The 20,937-nt window shown below is 42.4% G+C and overlaps 1 protein-coding gene across 2 annotated transcripts in view; it reads right to left on the bottom strand.

Moving 5' to 3' along the window:
* The window catches only part of ATP10B (ATPase phospholipid transporting 10B (putative)), a 424,301-nt gene that overhangs the window by 50,114 nt on the left and 353,250 nt on the right, over positions 1 to 20,937 (bottom strand). For both annotated transcript variants that reach the window (XM_033927737.1, XM_033927738.1), the window contains exons 11-12: positions 5,249 to 5,440; positions 1,390 to 1,954 (exon numbers count right to left, since the gene is read on the bottom strand). In XM_033927737.1, the coding sequence (XP_033783628.1) occupies positions 1,390 to 1,954; positions 5,249 to 5,440 (757 nt within the window). The remainder of the gene's footprint in view (positions 1 to 1,389; positions 1,955 to 5,248; positions 5,441 to 20,937) is intronic.

Here is a 20,937-nt window from a genome sequence, read left to right as displayed (position 1 = left end):
AAACTATTTTTTTCAACAATTGTTGATAGAGTTGGCAAAACAGGTATCGGATTAAAATTAAGAAATCTGATCAACGTGTAATCTAGAGTCTTTAATGACTGGTCAAACAATGGTTTTGGAAGTACCCCCCTGACATAATATCAAATCTACTGAAGTTGTTATAACAGTCGGAACCATCATACCCATTGTTCTCAACAAAATGGGTGAACACAAGTCCCCTGAAGAAATGGTTGGACAACATGATTGCAAAATTAGAACATAAGAATAGCCTTAGTGGGTCAGACCAATGGGCCATCAAGCCCAGAAGCCCATTCTCATGGTGGCCAATCCAGGTCACTAGTACCTGGCCAAAACCCAAGGAGTAGCAACATTCCATTCAGAATCCTAAAGAATAGCAAGATTCTGGAACCCCAAAGAGTAACAAAAGATTCCAGAACCCCAAACAGTAACAACATTCCCTGCTACCGATCCAGGGCAAGCAGTGGCTTCCCTTCAATAACAGACTATGGACTTTTCCTCCAGGAAATTGTCCAAACTCTTTTTAAAACCAGCTATGGTATCCACTCTTACCACACCTACCGTCATTTGTTTCTGGTCTACCCAAGTTGCCACATTATCCAACTGAAACCTTCAACCTCACCTACCAATGGGATGATATCAAGGATATTCCTCACCTTAGCCTCAAAAAATACACTAAATTCATCTGCTGTAAAAGCAGAGAGAAATTCTGCCCTACCTTTTTCCTGCGTCAAATTTCTCACTGAATGAAATGCCCCCGATCCGTCCATGATCTGCCCATTTCCACAACCCCTTTTTTGACTCATTTGGGCAAAATGTATAACTTGTAATTAACTCTAATTAGTGTCAATAATTGCTTGTTGAAACGTGAATTGGTATTAATTAGTTATTCAATTAAATTGCACGTGCAAATTTGTACACACAGTTTTCAGCACTTTTTATAGAATTAAGAGATCTATGTATGTATGCATGTATGTATGGGGTTGTTTTTTTTTTTTTTAATGGGTGTAGGTCTTATATAAATGCTTTAAAATGTACTACTATGAAGTCTGGCATTTCTAGGCCTTCAGGTTATTTCAGACACAGAATACACTTGCTCTGCATTGCCTATGAGTCTTAAGTAATCTATTCTGTATTCAGAACACTGGTTCAGTAAAGTATGCACTTTATCTCTACAGGAGAAGGAGAATACTAGGGGTTGCTATGGTAACATCTCTAAAAAGCTTGGAAGCATTTGTCTATCTGGAGAAGCCTTAACTCACTAACATTCTCTACCTCAGAATGCCCTTGGGGACATGCAGATAATGTAGAGAATATTATGAATGGTATAAAACATGCAATAATGTTAATGTACTAGGAGATTTTAATTACCTCTTGCAGGGTCCTCTAAAAGGTCCATGATGACTGAGTCTGCTCCTTTGGTGTATACAATTATCTCCTTTGTCAGTGGGTGTCGCACAACCACCGACATTCTCTTTCTCACCGAGTCGAAGCCCAATGTGTAAAGAAGTTCAAAAGTCAAAAGGGTTCCTTGTGGAAGCCTCACCGTCACCTGATCAGGGGTCCGGGATACGAGTGTGAAACTGTAAGCTTTTGCAGCATGTACCAGTGCAGCTTCATCTGGGCTTTCGGCCTCATAACAAAGTTCGGTCTCCTCTGGACTTTGGGCAACTGAAGCCATGATGTTCTTGATGCTGTCTATACTGTCTTTGCTGACTGAAGAGTCCTCTCTACTCACAAAGTTCCCATCTCCCGAACTGTCTCTGTCCAGTTCATTAGTGGTTGGGCTCACTCTATTGCCTTTTGCTCCAAAATCTGAGCTGGACTGCATTGAAGAAGATGACTGACTAAGTCTCATGAATTTTAGCTTCTGGAACATCTGCTGAAACTTCTCTATGGATGTCCCTGGTAGCTTCAGTTGGGGTGGCTCTGTAACCTTGAAATGTGCACAAGAGAAGGAGATAATTACAACGTGACCTCTTACCTGAGCTGTAACATATCAAAATGGCCTGTGCTATAGGTGACAGTGATGAAACGAGCAGCCCAGGTTCTTTTCTATATCATGATAATAATAATAATTTTATTTTTTATATACCGCTTAACCAAAACTGGTTCTAGGTGGTTTACAACTAGTCATACGGTGAAGAATACAATTTAAAAGGAAAATACAAGTCTAAGCAAAGAACTGATCCTACAATGGAGAATATGATTTTAAAAAAGTACAGTTTAAAAGAAAAGTTCTAAACGGTTTACAACAAAATAAGAACCAATCGTACAGTAAAAATGCAATTTAAAAGGTGATACGTTACATAAAAGAAGCATAAAATTTTTTAAAAGAGAAAACCAGTTAGGATACAAATTTTTCAAATAGTTGGGTCTTCAATAATTTTCTAAAATCAAGATAAGATAACGTAATTTTACCGAACCAACCATTCCATTTAGCAGCTTGAAAAGAGAGAGTTCGCTCCAGAAATCTTTTATAACGACATAATTTAACAGAAGGAAATGTAAATAAGAAGGTCAACTGGATCACAAGATTGGCCGACAAGCCCCTACCACTGCCTCTGTGAATTTTCATATGCATAAGGTTGTCATCAACACAATACGACATAACAATCCACTTATATACCGCCATGCCTTTCAGTTCTAAGCGGTTTACAAGAGGCAAGAAAACTGTACGTTATAAGCTCACTTGTAAAATTTATCAAATAAATGGGTCTTCGGCTTCTTTCTAAAAACCTGATAAGAACTTGATCCTGATGCTAACTTACTAAGGGCTCCTTTTACAAAGCCGCGCTAGGGCCTTAACTTGCGGAATAGTGCCCTAGCCGCTACCACCTCCTTTTGAGCAGGCGGTAGATTTTCGGCTACCGCGCGCTAATCCGGTGCGTGCACTAAAACAGCTAGCCCTAAAACTCTTATCCTGTTTGATAAGCTAAGACTCTCTGAAAAAAGCGCTTATAGATACAACTTTAACTGTGATGTGGGTGGGTATTATTTTATTCATCTCATAATATATATGAATTTCTCAATATTTTTGCTGTATTAGGTTGGTATTTCTGCAATGGGTGGGGAGGGGATGGGAAGGTTTTCTATTTTAATATTAATTGTTTTACATATTTTATGTATTACATAATATTCAAGATATTACAGAATATGATTATAGAATGATATGTTGTATTTTAAATGTTATATTAAGGAACATCAAGTGTTTATTTATAAGATCACGTCTTTTTATGTTACACTTGTAATATGTAAAAATGAATACAAAAATTTAAAACAAAAATAACTTTAACTGTGGGAAACAAAAATATAATACCAGGGAATACAAACTGGGAAAATCCCTTCTCTTCAGAATCACAGGTCTTTGGAACGACCTTACTACCCCGCTGCGGAACCTGGGCTCCCTCCAATTATTCCGCAAGCAACTGAAAACCTGGCTTTTCACTAAAATGTAATTCTATCCCCCCTTACTCTTCTCTTCTATATATAAGTTCATGTAAACCTTTTTTTTCCTTCTCTTCCTATATTTTAAGTTCTTGTAAACCGTGCCGAGCTCCACAACATCCGTGGAGATGATGCGGTATATAAACTTAAGGTTTAGTTTAGTTTAGTTTAATAAATAAGGTTCTTTATAATAATTGTATTCAACTTAAACAAAGATATGTTTTGACCATTTCATGATGCTTAATAACATCACAATGTGCTTTGATATGTCCTAGAATTCAAGTGATCCAAACTGACATGTTTTTATATCACTAAAAAAAGACTTAGATTTAGCCTAGGATTGTTTGTATTTGTTGATTTAACTTGTCTAAATTCGTGTTTGTGAGATATGTTTCCCATAATTTTGTATTTTTATTTAATGTACATCGCCTAGAACTTGGAATAGGCGATTAATCAAACTTTTATAATAAACTTGAAACAAGTTATATTCAAAGCTACTTATCTGTTGGCACCAGATGCCAACCACATGAGCTGCTTTTTTGTTAATCTGCAGCCTGGGAAACATATATAATTATACAGTTGCTGCCGTGCTGAAAATTTACCCCTATAGCAGGGGTAGGGAACTCCGGTCCTCGAGAGCCGTATTCCAGTCGGGGTTTCAGAATTTCCCCAATGAATATGCATTGAAAGCAGTGCATGCAAATAGATCTCATGCATATTCATTGGGGAAATCCTGAAAACCCGACTGGAATATGGATCTCGAGGACCGGAGTTCTCTACCTCTGCCCTATAGAATAGGCTCCTGCCTGGTGCCCTGCTGAAAACTACAAGGCAGGCCCTGCTTAACTGCTACATAGGCTAGGCAGTTGCCTAAGTTGCAGCTTCTGGGGGTGGGGGTGGAGTGGTAAAGAACATCTAAGCAACAAGTTCTGACAGTCACAGAAACTCACAGACTCACTCACCGGTGTGCATTTTTTACACGTTGATATAATTTTAAAGGATAATTTTAGGAGTTATGTATTGAGGACTATCAAATCTTGGAGGGGAGAGGGAGGAGAGAAGGTAGGAGACTACAGGCCTAAAAGTTAATTAAGGACACCCGAGTCTGAAAGCTCACCATAGGTATCTGATATGCTTGCACCAGCCTTGCAGCCAGGTCTCTTCAGCAGATTGTTTCACAAAAGATACACAACATCGGGAAGGGGTAAAACGCGGACCTCGCAGATCTAAACCCGTACCGCCTTAAAAATCTGAGGTCCGTGTCAGTCCGTGTCCGTGGCGCTTGTAATTGCTGTTGCTGACAGACCTTGATGAGATTTTTGCACTAACGGATCCGTCTCAGCATAGGGAGGGAAAAGTGTTAGGATCCGTCAGCGCTAAAAATCTCTTCCAGGTCTGTCAGAGCCAGAGGCTAGTGCTGGAGTTTGGAGACTTCTTTTCCATAACGCACGTCCGAAACCTAAGTCCCTGCTCTCTTGGCTTCTGCTCTGCCGCTCCAGCACTAGCCTCTGGCTCTGACAGACCTGGAAGAGATTTTTAGCACTGACGGATCCTAACACTTTTCCCTCCCTATGCTGAGACGGATCCGTCAGTGCAAAAATCTCATCAAGGTCTGTCAGCGACAGCAATTACAAGCGCCACGGACACGGACCGACACGGACCTCAGATTTTTAAGGCGGTACGGGTTTAGATCCGCGAGGTCCGTCAGGTCCGTGAGGTCCGCGTTTTACCCCTTCCCTACAACATCCAATCAATCCCACAGAAGGGCTTTCAGCAGACTTACCCTTTGCCTGGGCTCAGTTGCTGTAGACACCATCACTGTATTACAGATGGCAAGAGCCAGGAAGAAGTCATTGATGGGGGAGATCTCTGGTCTGCGGCCACCTGCTGGATTACACCGGGACAGTTCTTCTATCTGGCAAGCAGCGTCTTTCACCTTCTTCAGCAGCGTGTGATCTGGAGCAACATCCTTTTCCTGAACCGCAAGACAGAATTTCTCAGTGAAGGTCTCATGTGCCGGTACAACGCATGTACAATCAACAGGTGCTGTCGTGCCACAGGATCTATAATGTCAGTCGACAACCTAAACTTAATGCGGAATGCACGTTTGCTAGTTAAAAAGATAGTCGGGGGAAATTGTGGAAATCACAGTTTGGTATATTCGTCAGCTTGATAGAATGCCTTTTGATCACAACACATCAAAATTATTTCTAAGAGAAGAAAGAAAAAGAAGCTAACCCCCTAATTCTATAATCTGGTGTGCCGATCTTCAAACTTAGGGCACAAAAATGCGTGTGCAATTTATAAAACAGTTGCTAACTGATATTAACAATCATGAATTGGCTATAATTGGGGTTAACTGGTATTAACTAGCAGTAATTTCCAGTTACGTACATACTTGCACCTACCTCCCTTTATCAAGCTGCGCTAGAGGTTTTTAGCATGTCCCAGCGAGGAATTCTATGAGCATTTACACTAGTCATCAAGCTAGCATGAGCGCTCATGCCTAAAGTTAGGTGTGTAACTGTGGCCCTAGGCCGGTATTCTATAAGGGAAATTACTGAGTAACTGCCTTTATAGAATTTGGCCCTGATTTTATAAATGGCTTCTAGGCACTGTTTGGCGTAGTTGTCAATCATCCACTAGCCACCATATATAGAATCATGCCTAGCGGTATCTATGCGTTCATACACACTGCCATTTAGGCCAGGGTTTTCTAAGGTAGGCGCCTACCAGAGCTTAAGTCATTCCATGCCCTGACTCTACGCCGAATCTGTCCTTAATCCGCCCCTAATCATGCCTACTTGCTGATAAGCTTCTTGGTGTAGACGCCTACTCAAAGTGATAGGCACCTACCAGTTAATTCATTTTTTAATGATATTTTTGGATTTTAATGGTGCTTTCAATTGTCAGTGGCAATCAAGCCAATTAAAAAAAATTAAGTTAGGTGTCTAGATCGGCTTGACGCAACGATCTAGGCGCCTAACTGTAGGTGTCTTTTATAGAATCAGGGCCTTTGTGCTTGGCACACACACTTTAGGTGACCTTTTGAGAATTAGCCCTAATAGCCTAAAGTAGGGTTACCAGATTGTAGTTAAATAAAATCTGGACCCATCGCCCTGCCCCGCCCCGCTCACATCACGCCCTGGCCACGCCCTCTCTACCTGTCCTCTTCGGTCTGGAGGGCATCCGCGCATGCGCAGATGCCCTCCCAACGCAGTCCCAAAGAAGAAGCTTTTCAAAACCCAGACAAAATGCCAGGTTTTGAAAAGCCGTCCTACAAAGAGGACATGTCCAGGCAAATCCGGATGTCTAGCCTAAAGGGTCCTTTTACTAAGATGCAGTAAGCACTAATGTGTGTTTACCTTAGAGTGATCAGGTTACCCATTACGGAAAGGAGACTCTTTGGCCAGTCCTGGTCTTAAAATTACATCCCAAAGCAGTGCAGTAAGTGTAGTCCATGATTCTATCCAATGAAATCAGTGCTACAGATCCCATAATGCACCAGGACGAGGTTGGCAGAAATCCAGGACTGGCCAAAAAGTCTCCCTTCTGGAATGGGTAACCCGGTCATTTTAGCTTACTGTAGGTTAAAAAGGCACTACAACAGGACAGGCTCAGGGGTCCTCATGGTAGCTGTGGGATCTGTGCGTACTAACCCTATGCTAAAAAGTGGGAAAGATTTGTTTGATCAGGGGCGTGTTTGAGACGGAGAGTGGGAATGCCTTGCGTTAATTGGCTAGCACAGGTAATCACCATATGAGAGTCCTTATTGCCTACAAAATAGATGGCGGGATGGGCTCATGCAGTAATCCTTACAAAGCTGTGCTAGTGTTTTTAGCATCGGCCGCCACAGTAACAGCTCCAACGCTCATAGAATTGCAATGAGTATCCGAGCTGTTAGCGCCACGGCCGGCGCTAAAAATGCTAGCACGACTTTGTAAAGGAGGGGGATTATGTTTTATTGTTATTGAAACATTGAAAGTACTGAAGGGAATAGACTTAGTAGATAAGGACAGGTTGTTCACCCTCTCCAAGGTAGGGAGAACCAGAGGCCACTCTCTAAAATTGAAAGGGGTTAGATTCCGTACGAACGTAAGGAGTGGTGAAAACCTGGAAAGCTCTTCCGGAGTCTGTCATAGGGGAAAACACCCTCCAGGGATTCAAGGCAAAATCAGAAAACACCCTCCAGGGATTCAAGGCAAAATCAGAAAACACCCTCCAGGGATTCATGACAAAATTAGACAAGTTCCTGCTGAAATGGAACGTACGCAGGTAGGGCTAGTCTCAGGGCGCTGGTCTTTGACCAGAAGGCCGCCGCGTGAGCGGACTGCTGGGCACGACGGACCACTGATCTGACCTAGCATCTGCAATTCTTATGTTCTTATGTTACACCATAGATTCCATATAACATTGTTTGATATAATGAAGAATCACGTAATGCGGTCAAAGGTTGGACCCTAGTTTCTTTTACACTTCTCCCTCCGTATTCGCGGTTTCTGCACTAGCGATTTCAATTATTCGCGGTTTTTTGATTTCTGGCTCTTCCCACCCGAATGACATCATCCATGTTGCAGAGAAAAATTTTTCCGCGTTTTTCCAAGCACCGATTCCCAGCGTGCACAGAGAAAATCGCAGAGTCCCAGTCTCTTTTCAAGAATCAGTCAAATGAGACCAAGTCACACGCATATGCACTCAAGGATCAGGGATCCCCCTCCCCCATTTCTCACAGTCTGATATCTTCCTCTCTCTTTCACTCTCCCCAGTCATCATGCCTCCCCCCCCCCTCCATCCACAGTCCGGTATCATTCCCTCCATGCTCCTACTGCGAACAAGATCTGGCATCTCTCGCTCATTCTCAAACCCCACTGGTTCTACCTTCAAACTTGTCTCTGAGGTTACCGGCAGGGGTGGTAATTTACACGGGGTTGCCTGCGGCGACCCCGGAGCTTTCCCTCCGCCGTGTCCCGCCGGAAACAGGAAGTTGAGTCGAGAGGGGACGCGGCACAGGGAAAGTGGTTGCGTCAGAGGGGGCGGGAAAGGGAAAGCCCCAGGGCTAGTTGTAGGTTTAATGTTAACGGGTGACATCAAAGATAGGTTTGAATATGGGGAGCGGGGATGAAGTAAGGTTGGAATAAGGGTGATCCACCGGAACGTGAGATTGTTATTCGCGGTTTCACCAAATGCGGGAGGGTTTTTAAAAGAAGACCACAAATAACATATGAAAAAGTTATTTGCGGTTTTCCAGTATTCGCAGCCATGTTAATCCCCTATCACCGTGAATACGGAGGGAGACCTGTATTAGATATTGACCCCATATAACCTTGAATTATTTATAATGCAGTCAAATATCTTGGATTGTAACATCAGTGTTGTATAAGATCTACTGTATATTTCTTGTATTTTATGTCACCCTTTACACAGTGAGTTCAGAATTTTCAAAATCCCTTTACACACTTTTCTTTATGCAGTTTTTAAATGCAGGTTTCTAGATACAATTCCATGCAGTGTTTCAAAGACAAAATGGGACTTCAGTGGTATTCATCGCGCTTATTTGCCTTAATTTGCCGCACAGTCCTTCCACATCATAAGTCCTTTAAAAAAAAAACCCAAGTTTTTTAAAATTTTTCAAAATGCCAAATCTTCCATCTTCCCAGAAGTTCATAAATAAGAATTTGTCAAAAACATTAAAGACAATTCATTCCACAGTTATGGGGTCTTTTACAAAGCCGTGGTAGTGATGCCGCTGTGGTAAACACACTGAAACCCATAGGAACTGAATGGGCTTCGGGGCATTTATCGTGGCAGCATCACTACCATGGTTTTGTAAAAGGGCACTTTAACTATAGCGACGTCAGGAACCTGCCTTGTATTTTATGTCCACATCTAGAACTGTGTTTTAGGTGGGTTCTAAATTGTTTAAAATAAATCAATAAATAGCACATGCACAAGAACAGCTGATTGCAGCCTCTGGTGGTGGCTGGATAGTGCCAGAGGACAACCTGGGCAACTGGAGGGGCCACTGGGCAGCCAGGGCCACTGGGCAGATGTGATTAACATCTGTCCGAATCCTGCAGGCAATTTTCAAGTAATTAAAGAATAACTTTGTATAGTAGCAGACTTTAAGATTTAAAAAGGCTGAAACACAAAATACCCTTTAATTATCCACCCACAGTATTTAATTAAGGTTATATTTTTGAAGGAAGTTTACAAAGGAAATAAAAATTGTAAAACTCTTAGAGCCTATTCCTTTCTTTCTTCCACTCAGTTTAGTAATACAGATTTAGTGAAGGAACCTTAAGGGAGTAATATTCAGCCAGCAGTCGTCAGTGTTTCTGTATACATTGTCTGTCGGCAGCCAAATTAAACCTGAGTGCCGACCCTAAATAGTTACACGTCAACTTGCTGGGAGATACCAAGGCACCACTGCTATGCAGTGGAAGTGCCCAGAGAGCTGGCTGGTTTATTTACTTATTTTAGGCACATCAGTATGACTCCTGAGATTTCTGGTGTGCCGCGACACACTGGCGAGGAGGACAGTCATCCATGCCGGCTGCTTGCCTAAAGGACGTGCCTCTTGCGGCGAGAGACACGTCCTGTAGGAAGTCAGCTGGCGTGGATGACTCTCCTCCTGGCCGGTGTCTCTCCTCTTCTCCCTGCATCTCCTGGACTCCTGTAACGGCGGGTTCGCAGCAATACATGCGCAGATGTTGATGTGATGACATCATGCATGTGCGTAATGTCATCGCATCAACTTCCGGGTGCCCTCCAGCCGGGGCACTGCATTTAGTGTGCTGCTGGCTGGAAAAGTTTGCGGGACACTGTTTTAGAGGCTGACCAAAACCTGTGTTTTCCCGTTTCAGCTGAAACCAAAACTGCCACCGAAACTATCCAGCCACTTTTGGCCGAAACCAAAATTGCAGCTGAAACCAAAACTGAAAACTAAAGTTTGGTTGTATGAATGTGACGGGTGAAACCAAAATTGCAGCTGAAACCAATTTCATCTTTTATAAAATCAATAAAACTCTTTGAACTAAAAAAAAACAAAAACCTGAAAACTAAAATTTGGTTGTATGAATGTGATGGGCGAAACCAAAATTGCAGCTGAAACCAAAACTGAAAACTAAAGTTTGGTTGTATGAATGTGACCCAATGTGGATTGCCAGAACTTGCTGCTGGCAGCCCTCTGCTAAACCCACAGATTATTCCCAGGAACTGCAAGAACAGGCTGACAACTGGGAGAGCCATTTGAACAAATATTTCTCAAGTCTGGCATGTTTGGGTTCCCAAGTCAATGCAGATGTAGTTAAATAAGGACCCTCTGAGAACATGTTAAAAAAAAAAAATCATGATTACCAGATTTTAATGCTCACCCAAACTCTTCATAAATAACAAGAGAAAGTAGCATTGAGATATTTCCTGTTTTGTATTTAAAGGACAAGTACAATACAGATTCTTACTAAAATAGAGTAAAGGACTGCACATACTGGTCTATACTGTGGGCATTATACCAGCCTGATGAAGAATCTGGAATAAAATAAAGCACATTGCCACTAGAGGTCATGGTGTCAGACATTTTGAGAGTAGAGCCAGCAGGGGCAAGAGCGACTGGGGATCGCTCTTGCCCTGACTAACCTCTACACAGCCAGAGATTGTAAGATAGGCCTTAGGGGAACATGTACAGGCGGGCATGGGGGAAAGGAAATTCTTGTTCAAATGGGAGGGGGAGGGAGAGAAAAGGAACAACAGCGTCACCAGTGGAGTGCCTCAGGGCTTGGTGCTTGGACCCGTGCTCTTCAACACCTTTATAAACGATCTGGACATAGGTAAGACGAGCGAGGTGATTAAATTTGCGGACGATACGAAGTTATTCAGAGTAGTGAAGACGCAGGGGGACTATGAAGATCTGCAACGTGATATAATCAGGCTCAAGGAATGGGCATCGACATGGCAGATGAGGTTCAACGTGGACAAGTGTAAAGCGATGCATGTAGGTAACAAAAATCTCATGCACAAATATAGGATGTCCAGGGCGGTACTTGGAGAGACCTCTCAGGAAAGGGACTTGGGAGTTCTGATCGACAAGTCGATGAAGCCGTCCATGCAATGTGCGGCGGCGGCGAAAAAGGCAAACAGAATGCTAGAAATGATAAAGAAGGGGATCACGATCAGATCGTAAAAGGTTATCATGCCGCTGTACCGGGCCATGGTGCGCCCTCACTTGGAGTACTGTGTACAGCACTGGTCGCCGCACATGAAGAAGGACACGGTGCTACTCGAAAGGGTCCAGAGAAGAGCAACTAAGATGGTTAAGGGGTTGGAGGAGCTGCCATTCAGTGAAAGATTAGAGAAACTGGACTCTTCTCCCTTGAATAGAGGAGATTGAGAGGGGACATGATCAAAACATTCAAGGTACTGAAGGGGATAGACTTAGTAGATAAGGATCGGTTGTTCACCCTCTCCAAGGTAGGGAGAACGAGAGGGCACTCTCTAAAGTTGAAAGGGGATAGATTCTGTGCAAACGTAAGGAAGTTCTTCTTCACCCAGAGAGTGGTAGAAAACTGGAATGCTCTTCCGGAGGCTGTTATAAGGGAAACACAAAGTTAGACCAGTTCCTGCTGAACAAAGACGTATGCTGATAGGGCTAGTCTCAGTTAGGGCGCTGGTCTTTGACCAGAGGCTGCCGCGTGAGCGGACTGCTGGGCATGGTGGACCACTGGTCTGACCCAGCAGCGGCGATTCTTATGTTCTTAAAGCACAAATTTTCAGCTTTCACTGAAAACACACTGCCAGTTTCTGCCGAAACTGAAACCACGGCCTCAGCCTTTTGACCAAAATTGAAACCAGGCAGAAAAAGGATTTGGGGCCAGTTTCAGCACCATAACTTTAACTGAAACCAAAATTCAGTCGGCCTCTAGTTTATTAACCGCACAACCAAGGGGTTCTTGGTGGTGTACAAGTAACATACAAAATTTAAAGTGACACTGCATATAATACAAATAAAGTACAATAAAAGAAAACAATGAAATTATACCTTGAACTGCTCTTCTACAGATTCCTGCTTTCTACATCTTATCCCTTCAAGGCTTTATTGGTCTTCTTTGCCAAATGTTTGACAAAATAAGAAAGTTTTTAAAACTTAGGACAGCCTTTTTCTTATCCTAATTTAAGCAGACAGTTATATGTAGGGTTACCATATGGCTCCAGAGAAAGGAGGACGGATTGAGACATCCGGGTTTTACTTCCATTGAGAAAGACATGGGGGAAGCCACTGTTTGCCCTTGGGTTTTGGCCAGGTACTAGTGACCTGGATTGGCCACCGTGAGGATGGGCTACTGGGCTTGATGGACCTTTGGTCTGACCCAGTGAGGCTATTCTTATGTTCTTATCTCTATCTGATCTCCTTACTTCCATTGCTTTCGGTGGAAGTAAAACCCGGATGTCTGGAGCCATATGGCAACCTGAGTTATATGGATACTGCTGCTGAATAATGGCAACTCCTGGCTCCACCTCCAGCTGGTCCTGGTAACCAGATTGTGCTGCAGCAGTCTGACGGGATATTCAGTTGCGCTCTCCAGTTCTGCGCTAATGAATATCTTTTGGGAACGCACTGCATGTTAGTTACTACTACTGCTACTACTTATTTCTATAGTGCTGAAATGCATACGCAGCGCTGTATATTTTAAGATAGACAGTCCCTGCTCAGAAGAGCTTACAATCTAAAAAACTGAGTAGGAATCTCTCCTTCCTCGTTAATTAGCGCTGAACATCAACACCTATGATTATCTGTTTTTGTTTAGGTAGAATGATGAGTTGAAATCAAGTCTCAATCAACATTGATTAAATGTTTAATGTTGCTATGCAAATCATGATTTCTACAGAGCTCGCATATGGAGTAGCACACACAGTAGTAGCCTGCTTATTTCTTGCAACTGCATTTGGTAAAAGCAGTTTGCATAGCAGGGTTTAACAAAGGTTTGGCTGCCATCTTATCATATTTGGGATCATTATGGGATTGTTCTGTAGTGGATCATAAATGTATTATGCAATATTGGTTGCAGAAAGAACCTCTTAGTTTTTGGCATTGGAGGAACCAATTACATCGTGTACTTTTATTTGAGGTTTGGGAGGTTCGTCGATCTCTTAGACAAATTTGTCTCATTTTGAAAACTTGGGACCCCTATATTCAAAAACTTTCACCTAGAGCACGAAGTTTGATTCTTAATGAATTACATTGAAGCTATTGTTGTCTTCATGGTTTCCCAAAACCTGGTTGTCTTAGTCACCTTCCATCTTGGGAGGGAGGGGGGATTGGGAAGGGGTGAGGGGTGAAAGGGAAGGGGGCAGAGGGGGGAATAAGATTTGTCTTATAAAATATTTGGAGGAAAGATAGTATTTAATGAATATATGGATTTGAATTTTCAAAATTTGTGAAATTATTTGTAATGAATATCTATATGTATTATATAATTGTTTTACTTTGTTCTTTCAATAAAAAATGTTTGAAAGTAACAAAGGTTTGGATAATTTTCTATAAGAAAATTCCATAAGCCTTTATTAAGATGGGCTTGGGAAAATTCACTACTTATTTATAAGATAAGCCGAGGGAGGTCTTGCCTCACCAATTTGCTTGACTTATTTGAAGGTGTGAATAAACATGTGGATAAAGGCAAGCCAGCTGATGTACTGTATCTAGATTTCCAGAAAGCTTTTGACAAAGTTCCTCATGAAAGTCATGGGATAGGAGGCAATGTTCAATTGTGGATTAAGAATTGATTATCGGACAGAAAACAGAGGGTAGTGTTAAATGGCCATTTTTCTCAATGGAGGAGGGTAAATAGTGGTGTGCCACAGGGATCTGTACTGGGACCGGTGCTATTTAACTTATTTATAAATTATTTCAAAGTTGGAACTATGAGAGAGGTGATTAAATTTGCAGATGACACTAAACTGTTCAAAGTTGTTAAAACGCATGTGGACTGTGAAAAACTGCAGGAAGATCTTAGGAAACTTGAAGACTGGGTGTCCAAATGGCAGATAAAATTTAATGTGGAAAAATGCAAAGTGATGCACATTGGGAAGAATAATCCAAATTATAATTATAATTACTGGATGCTAGGGTCTGTATGCAAAAAAATATCTGGGTGTCATCGTAGACAATACACTGAAACCTTCCACCCAATGTGCGGCAGCAGCCAAAAAAGCAAAGAAGATGCTAGGAATTATTAAAAAAAGGGATAGTAAACTAGATTAAGAATGTTATAATGCCTCTATTTCGCTGAATGGTGGAACCTCACCTTGCGATATAGCGGCACTAGAAAAAGTTCAAAGAAAGGTGACCAAGATGATAAAGGGGATGGAACTCCTCTCGTATGAGGAAAGACTACAGAGGTTAGAGCTCTTCAGCTTGGAAAAGAGATGGCTGAAGTCTACAAAATCCTGAGTGGTATAGAATGGGTATAAGTGGATCAATTTTTTACTGCATAAAGATTTACAAAGACTAGGGGACACTTGATGAAGTTACAGGGTAATAATTTTAAAACCAAAAGGAGGAAACATTTTTTTCACTGAGAGAATAGTTAAGCTCTGGTAGCATCAACATATGCTCCATTAGAAATAAAGGCCTTCCAAAACGCTAAGTTTTCTATCACTAGCTGTAGGCTGATTCTCTGGAATCCAGTAGAGTTTGATTAACCCTCACTATTGAAAATGTGATTGTGAAACAGCACCACCCACTGGCAGGTCTGTAGATGGAGGACTCCTGCAAAGTTTAGAGGGAATAAAGTCAAGGTCTCCTGCAGTCTAAAAAGAGTAAATGCCTCAACAGCATTTTCTTACCTATATTTTGAAGAAAAGAACCTGACAAAACTTTAAACCTCTGTGCTACACAACTGATATGGCCTTTAAAATAATGACACTAGGCTAACTCTCAACACTTATACTGTCTGACTAAAGATTTCCAGTGGTTTTTTTCTTTACAACAAAGCTATGCTTTAATGCTAAAAAGTGTAAAGTAATATACCTGGGTAAGAGAAATCCATGCAGAACTTACACACTAAATGGTGAGACCTTGGCTAGGACCACGGCGGCACGTGATTTAGAGGTGATCATTAGTGATGACATGAAAGCTGCCAATCAAGTGGAGAAGGCTTCCTCCAAGGCAAGGCAAATGATGGGTTGTATCCGCAGGGGTTTTGTCAGCAGGAGACCTGAAGTGATAATGCCACTGTACAGATCCATGGTGAGACCTCATTTGGAGTATTGTGTTCAATTCTGGAGACCACACTACCGGAAAGATGTGCGGCGAATTGAGTCGGTTCAGCGAATGGCCACCAGGATGGTCTCGGGGCTCAGGGATCTCACATATGAAGAAAGGCTAAATAAATTGCAGCTGTACTCACTAGAGGAACGAAGAGAGAGGGGGGACATGATTGAGACGTTCAAATATGTTACGGGCCGTATCGAGGTGGAAGATGATATCTTCTGTCCTATAGGTCCTTCGACCACCAGAGGGCATCCGCTGAAAATCAGGGGAGGGAAATTTCGTGGTGATTCCAGGAAATACTTCTTCACAGAGAGGGTGGTCGATCATTGGAACAGTCTACCTCTGCAGGTGATTGAGGCCAGCAGCGTGTCAGATTTTAAGAGAAAATGGGACATTCACGTGGGATCTCTAAGGGAGTAAAGTCAGGGGGGTGGGTCATTAGAGTGGGCAGACTTGATGGGCTATAGCCCTTTTCTGCCGTCATATTCTATGCTTCTATGTTTCTAACCAACCTACCAAAAAATGAACCATTTTGGAAAGCGTTGCGGGGAAAATGGATAGAAAAATACATACAAAAAAAGACAAATGATCTAGTCTCAGGAAAATGACAGATACCAACAGTGCCAGCGTATGAGATCATTACTTCTCACAGGACTCAGCAAAAAAAAAAAAAAAAAAAGAGGCAGCCCTGGTTAATCCTGGGACCATCCCCCACGAGCTGCAGAAGGTAAAAAGCTGAATTGTTTGCTCTCCTCATTGTCTGGAGGACAATGACATTTTTAAATGAGACACATTGACGTGGGAGATTTCATTCTCTAGGCTCATGCCTCACTGAAATGTAGTGAGATTATTAGCAGTCACGCCAGGGCTCGCTCTGTCTGAGGGATTAGAAGGAGGCGGCATTATTCATTCTGGATTTGATCTCCACCCAGAGACACATTCTGTGACAGCAGAGATAAAACTGACAGGTCCCCTTTAGTATCACTAAATGTTAGAGAATTAAAGGACAGTTCTATAAGGCGCGTTAAAAATTAAGCGCTAATAATGCGACTATGTAGCACGTACACTGGCGATTTCAGAAATAAGCACGAGGTGCTATTCTATAAAATGTTTGCTTCAGTCCCTTACGCCCAATTCTGTGAAAAGTGCCAATAATTGTACGCGCAATTTTGCTCGCGTTCCCAAGTTGCGCATGTAATTTAGTTGACTAATAGGCTAATTAGTGCTGATAATTGGCATTTTAACAAGCAATTCCACTGTTTATTATTCAAAGCTATAAACGGAGACAGCCCTACCTCCTGGAACAATCGACTAACTCAATCCACCTCAACCAGACACAGGAGAAGCCACACAATATTCACACCCCCGCCAACCAAAAAGGTCAAACGAAGAAAAATACATGACAACCTACTGGCCACCAGAGCAGCGAAAATAGACCGACAACTCACCAATCTGCTGACTTCGACCACAGACTACAAAACCTTCAAAAAAGAAACAAAAACCCTACTCTTCAAAAAAATACATAAAACCAATATACATAGAAACATAGAAATAGACGGCAGATAAGGGCCCACGGCCCATCCAGTCTGCCCACCCTAATGACCCTCCCCTACCTTTACCTTGTGAATAGATCTCACGTGTCGATCCCATTTGGCCTTAAAATCAGGCACGCAGCTGGCCTCAATCACCTGAAGTGGAAGACTATTCCAGCGATCAACTACCCTTTCAGTAAAAAAGAACTTCCTGTTGTCACCTTGCAGTTTCCCGCCCCTGATTTTCCACGGATGCCCTCTTGTTGCCGAGGGACCCTTGAAAAAGAAGACCTCTTCCTCTGCCTCGATGCGGCCCGTGAGATATTTGGACGTCTCGATCATGTCTCCCCTCTCTCTGCGCTCCTCGAGCAAGTATAGCTGTAATTTTTCTAACCGTTCCTCGTACGGGAGATCCTTAAGTCCCGAGACCATCCGGGTGGCCATTCTCTGGACCGACTCCATCCTCAGCACATCCTTGCGATAATGCGGCCTCCAGAATTGCACACAGTATTCCAGGTGGGGCCTCACCATGGATCTATACAATGGCATAATGACCTCCGGCTTACGGCTGACGAAACCCCTGCCTATGCAACCCATGATTTGTCTCGCCTTGGATGAAGCTTTCTCCACTTGATTGGCAGCCTTCATGTCCTCACTGACGATCACCCCTATATAATACAACCAAACATACTCTGAACTCCTCCTTGCAATACCAACTCATCAGCAAACCAGAAAATGTTCAAACTATTCCCTAAATACTTCTTATTACCCTAACAATATGTACTTCTTAATACCTTATTCAATTCTTATGTAATCCGCCTTGAACCGCAAGGTAAAGGCGGAATAGAAATCACTAATGTAATGTAATGTAAGGGTTATATGGGTAAATTCAGGCGTGAGATCTGCACTTAAATTTTACGTGAGTCATAAAAAGTGGCACAGAAATGGGTGGATTGAGGATGTTCCTTTAAATTACGCTTGTAATTACAGAATTAGGGCCTCCGCACCTAAATTTAGTCATCTTTCCTAGGCATAAGCACTATTCTATAATTAATGCCTACCATTAAGCAAGGCTTATACAATAGTGCTTTTTTGGTGCCAATTTTTTGGGTACCATACGTAGAATTTAGCCCTCAGGGCAGTGATTCTTAACCTTTTTTGAGTCACGGACCCCCTTCCCCCAAAATATTCACAGAAACCCAACTTTGCATGCATGCATCGAGATTTGATTGTCTCATACAGTGGCTTCCACCCTGGGCACCAAGTTTGTGAGGGTGCTGGCACCCCTCCTCCTCTCTGCCCCGCCTCTTCCCACATGCATGCCCCCTTCCCTTCCCCTGCACTTCTAGTTGTTCATCACCATGAGCAACAACTTCAATGCGCTCCTTCCAGGTGCTGCACAAGGTAAGTGACATCAGCGAGAGAGACAACGGGGTTGCGAGGAGCACGTTGAAGTTTTTGCTGCTTGTGGTGGGGGGAGGGGAGGCAGAGATGAGGGCAGGGAAGGAGCACCACCACCCCCAGGCTCCATCTGTACCCCCGGACATGCCCTCAAAAGGAGGACATGCCCGGGGTAGGCAATTCCAGTCCTCGAGAGCCGGAGCCAGGTCAGGTTTTCAGGATATCCACAATCAATATGCATGAGATAGATTTGCATACTCAAGGAGGCAGTGCGTGCAAATCGATCTCCTGCATATTCATGGTGGAGATCCTGAAAACCTGACTTGGCTCCGGCTCTCGAGGACTGGAATTGCCTACCCCTGCCCTAGCCTAAGCCCCATTATAGAAGTGGTGCTAAGGGGGGGATTTATTAAGGGGTGCTAATCGATTTAGCATGCTCTAATACAGGGGTCTCAAAGTTCCTCCTTGAGGTCCGCAATCCAGTTGGGTTTTCAGGATTTCCGCAATGAATATACATGAGATCTATGTGCATGCACTGCTTTCAATGTATATTCATTGAGGAAATCCTGAAAACCCGACTGGATTGTGGCCCTCAAGGAAGGACTTTGAGATCCCTGCTCTAATGGTTGCGCGTGAGCGGAGCTCAGTTAGTGCCACTCGGTGAATTCCCCCTAAGTGTGTCTTTTTTGTCGCACCAATTAAAAAGAATTGCCACTTTATCCTTTTTCTAAATATTTCACTTGCTGTGCACTTTTTAAAGTGTTTTTAGATGGTTTGGTTTAACATAATTACTTAGAATGCCTTTATTTTAACCAGAGTCAGAACAAGGAAGGAAAAAACTGGGTGCTATATTTATGAAGGCACCAACCTCTGGGATCTGGCGAGGGGAAGGGGTTAACAAGCTCCTCGTTTCACGCAGTGCTGCCCTGAGTGCCTTAGCACTTGGTTCCAGCACTGCTTTTATTGTAATTTATATTCTATTTCAGACACTGAAGTTACACAGTCCAGGGTGTAATTAATCTGTTGTGCTTGAGACACATGGCATTGTTAAGTAGCATTCCAGATAGAGGAACAGGAACGAATATTCCCAAAAAAGGGTCAGTTTGATAAAAGCCGCTGAATGAATACAAAAATATCTGGTTAATTTTAGCTGCTTATCTTTAGGGAAAAATCCAGTCGAACGCAACTGGCTTGGCTTTCAGCTGAAGCACACCGGATTTTTGATTAGACAGATTTAGCACAACCATTTTTTGTGGCTGTGGTTGCCATCCTAAATTTAGCACTGAAATTGGGAACAAAGTGAATAGTTAGGCCCACTGTTGCCAGGGGCTGAGCTAACTCTGTATTGTAACACATTTACAGAAGCTCATGTATTGTATCACTATTACAGAAATTCATGTAAACCACTCTGAATGGACTCCCCGGTCATTAGTAGCGGTATAGAAGCTTTCAATAAACATAAACATTCAATTATTCTTAAAATTTCTATACTGTCTAATTCCTAGGCGGTTTACAACATAACCACATATTCAATACTTTAAAACAGTACAAAAGAGGGAAAAATCATCACAACCTACATTGCACAGTCAATCCTCGATCGGAACAAATCAGACCCTATAAGAAAGCGTTAACAATTGTGTTTTGAGGAGTTTTCAGAAAGTTACTCTATTGGGCTCATTTTCTTAACTGCCCTATCATCAAATCCCATAACTTCACTCCAGCACAACAAAAGGTCATTGCACTAGACTCTACATATTTTGGATTAACATTAGCCTTTAGCAGAGCAGAATTTTCAGAACGTAACAATCTTCTGAGCTGGTCAAAGGCCATCCTACTCTTGAAATACTCTGGAATTGTACCATACAAAAAATGATGACAATTCATCGCAATCTTATATTGTACTCTAAAAGCCACAGGCAGCCAGTGCAATTGCCGAAGACAAGGTATGATATGGGCATATTTTGTTGTTCCTGTGATCAATCTGGCTGTAGCATTTTGTACCATAAACATAAATTCTATTTTGGAACTTCTTTACCAAGATGCCATTATAGAATGATAGCGTAAGTTGGCATTTGCGTGCCTAAATTTTGACATGAACATTTACAACAGATCTAGGGTTGGATTACACACTAGTGCTGCCCGATTCAGAGAAAAATATTTCGATTCGATTCACCCTGTTGAATCGATTTTTCGATTCGATTCACTGTTAATGACACAGCTTTTTAAGTTTAAACATTTTATTTAACCAAGGTAATATCATATCAAAAATTCCCA

This window comes from Geotrypetes seraphini, chromosome 18 (genome assembly GCF_902459505.1).
Source record: "Geotrypetes seraphini chromosome 18, aGeoSer1.1, whole genome shotgun sequence".
NCBI lineage: Eukaryota > Metazoa > Chordata > Amphibia > Gymnophiona > Dermophiidae > Geotrypetes > Geotrypetes seraphini.
This window is presented reverse-complemented; position numbering and strand designations above follow the sequence as displayed.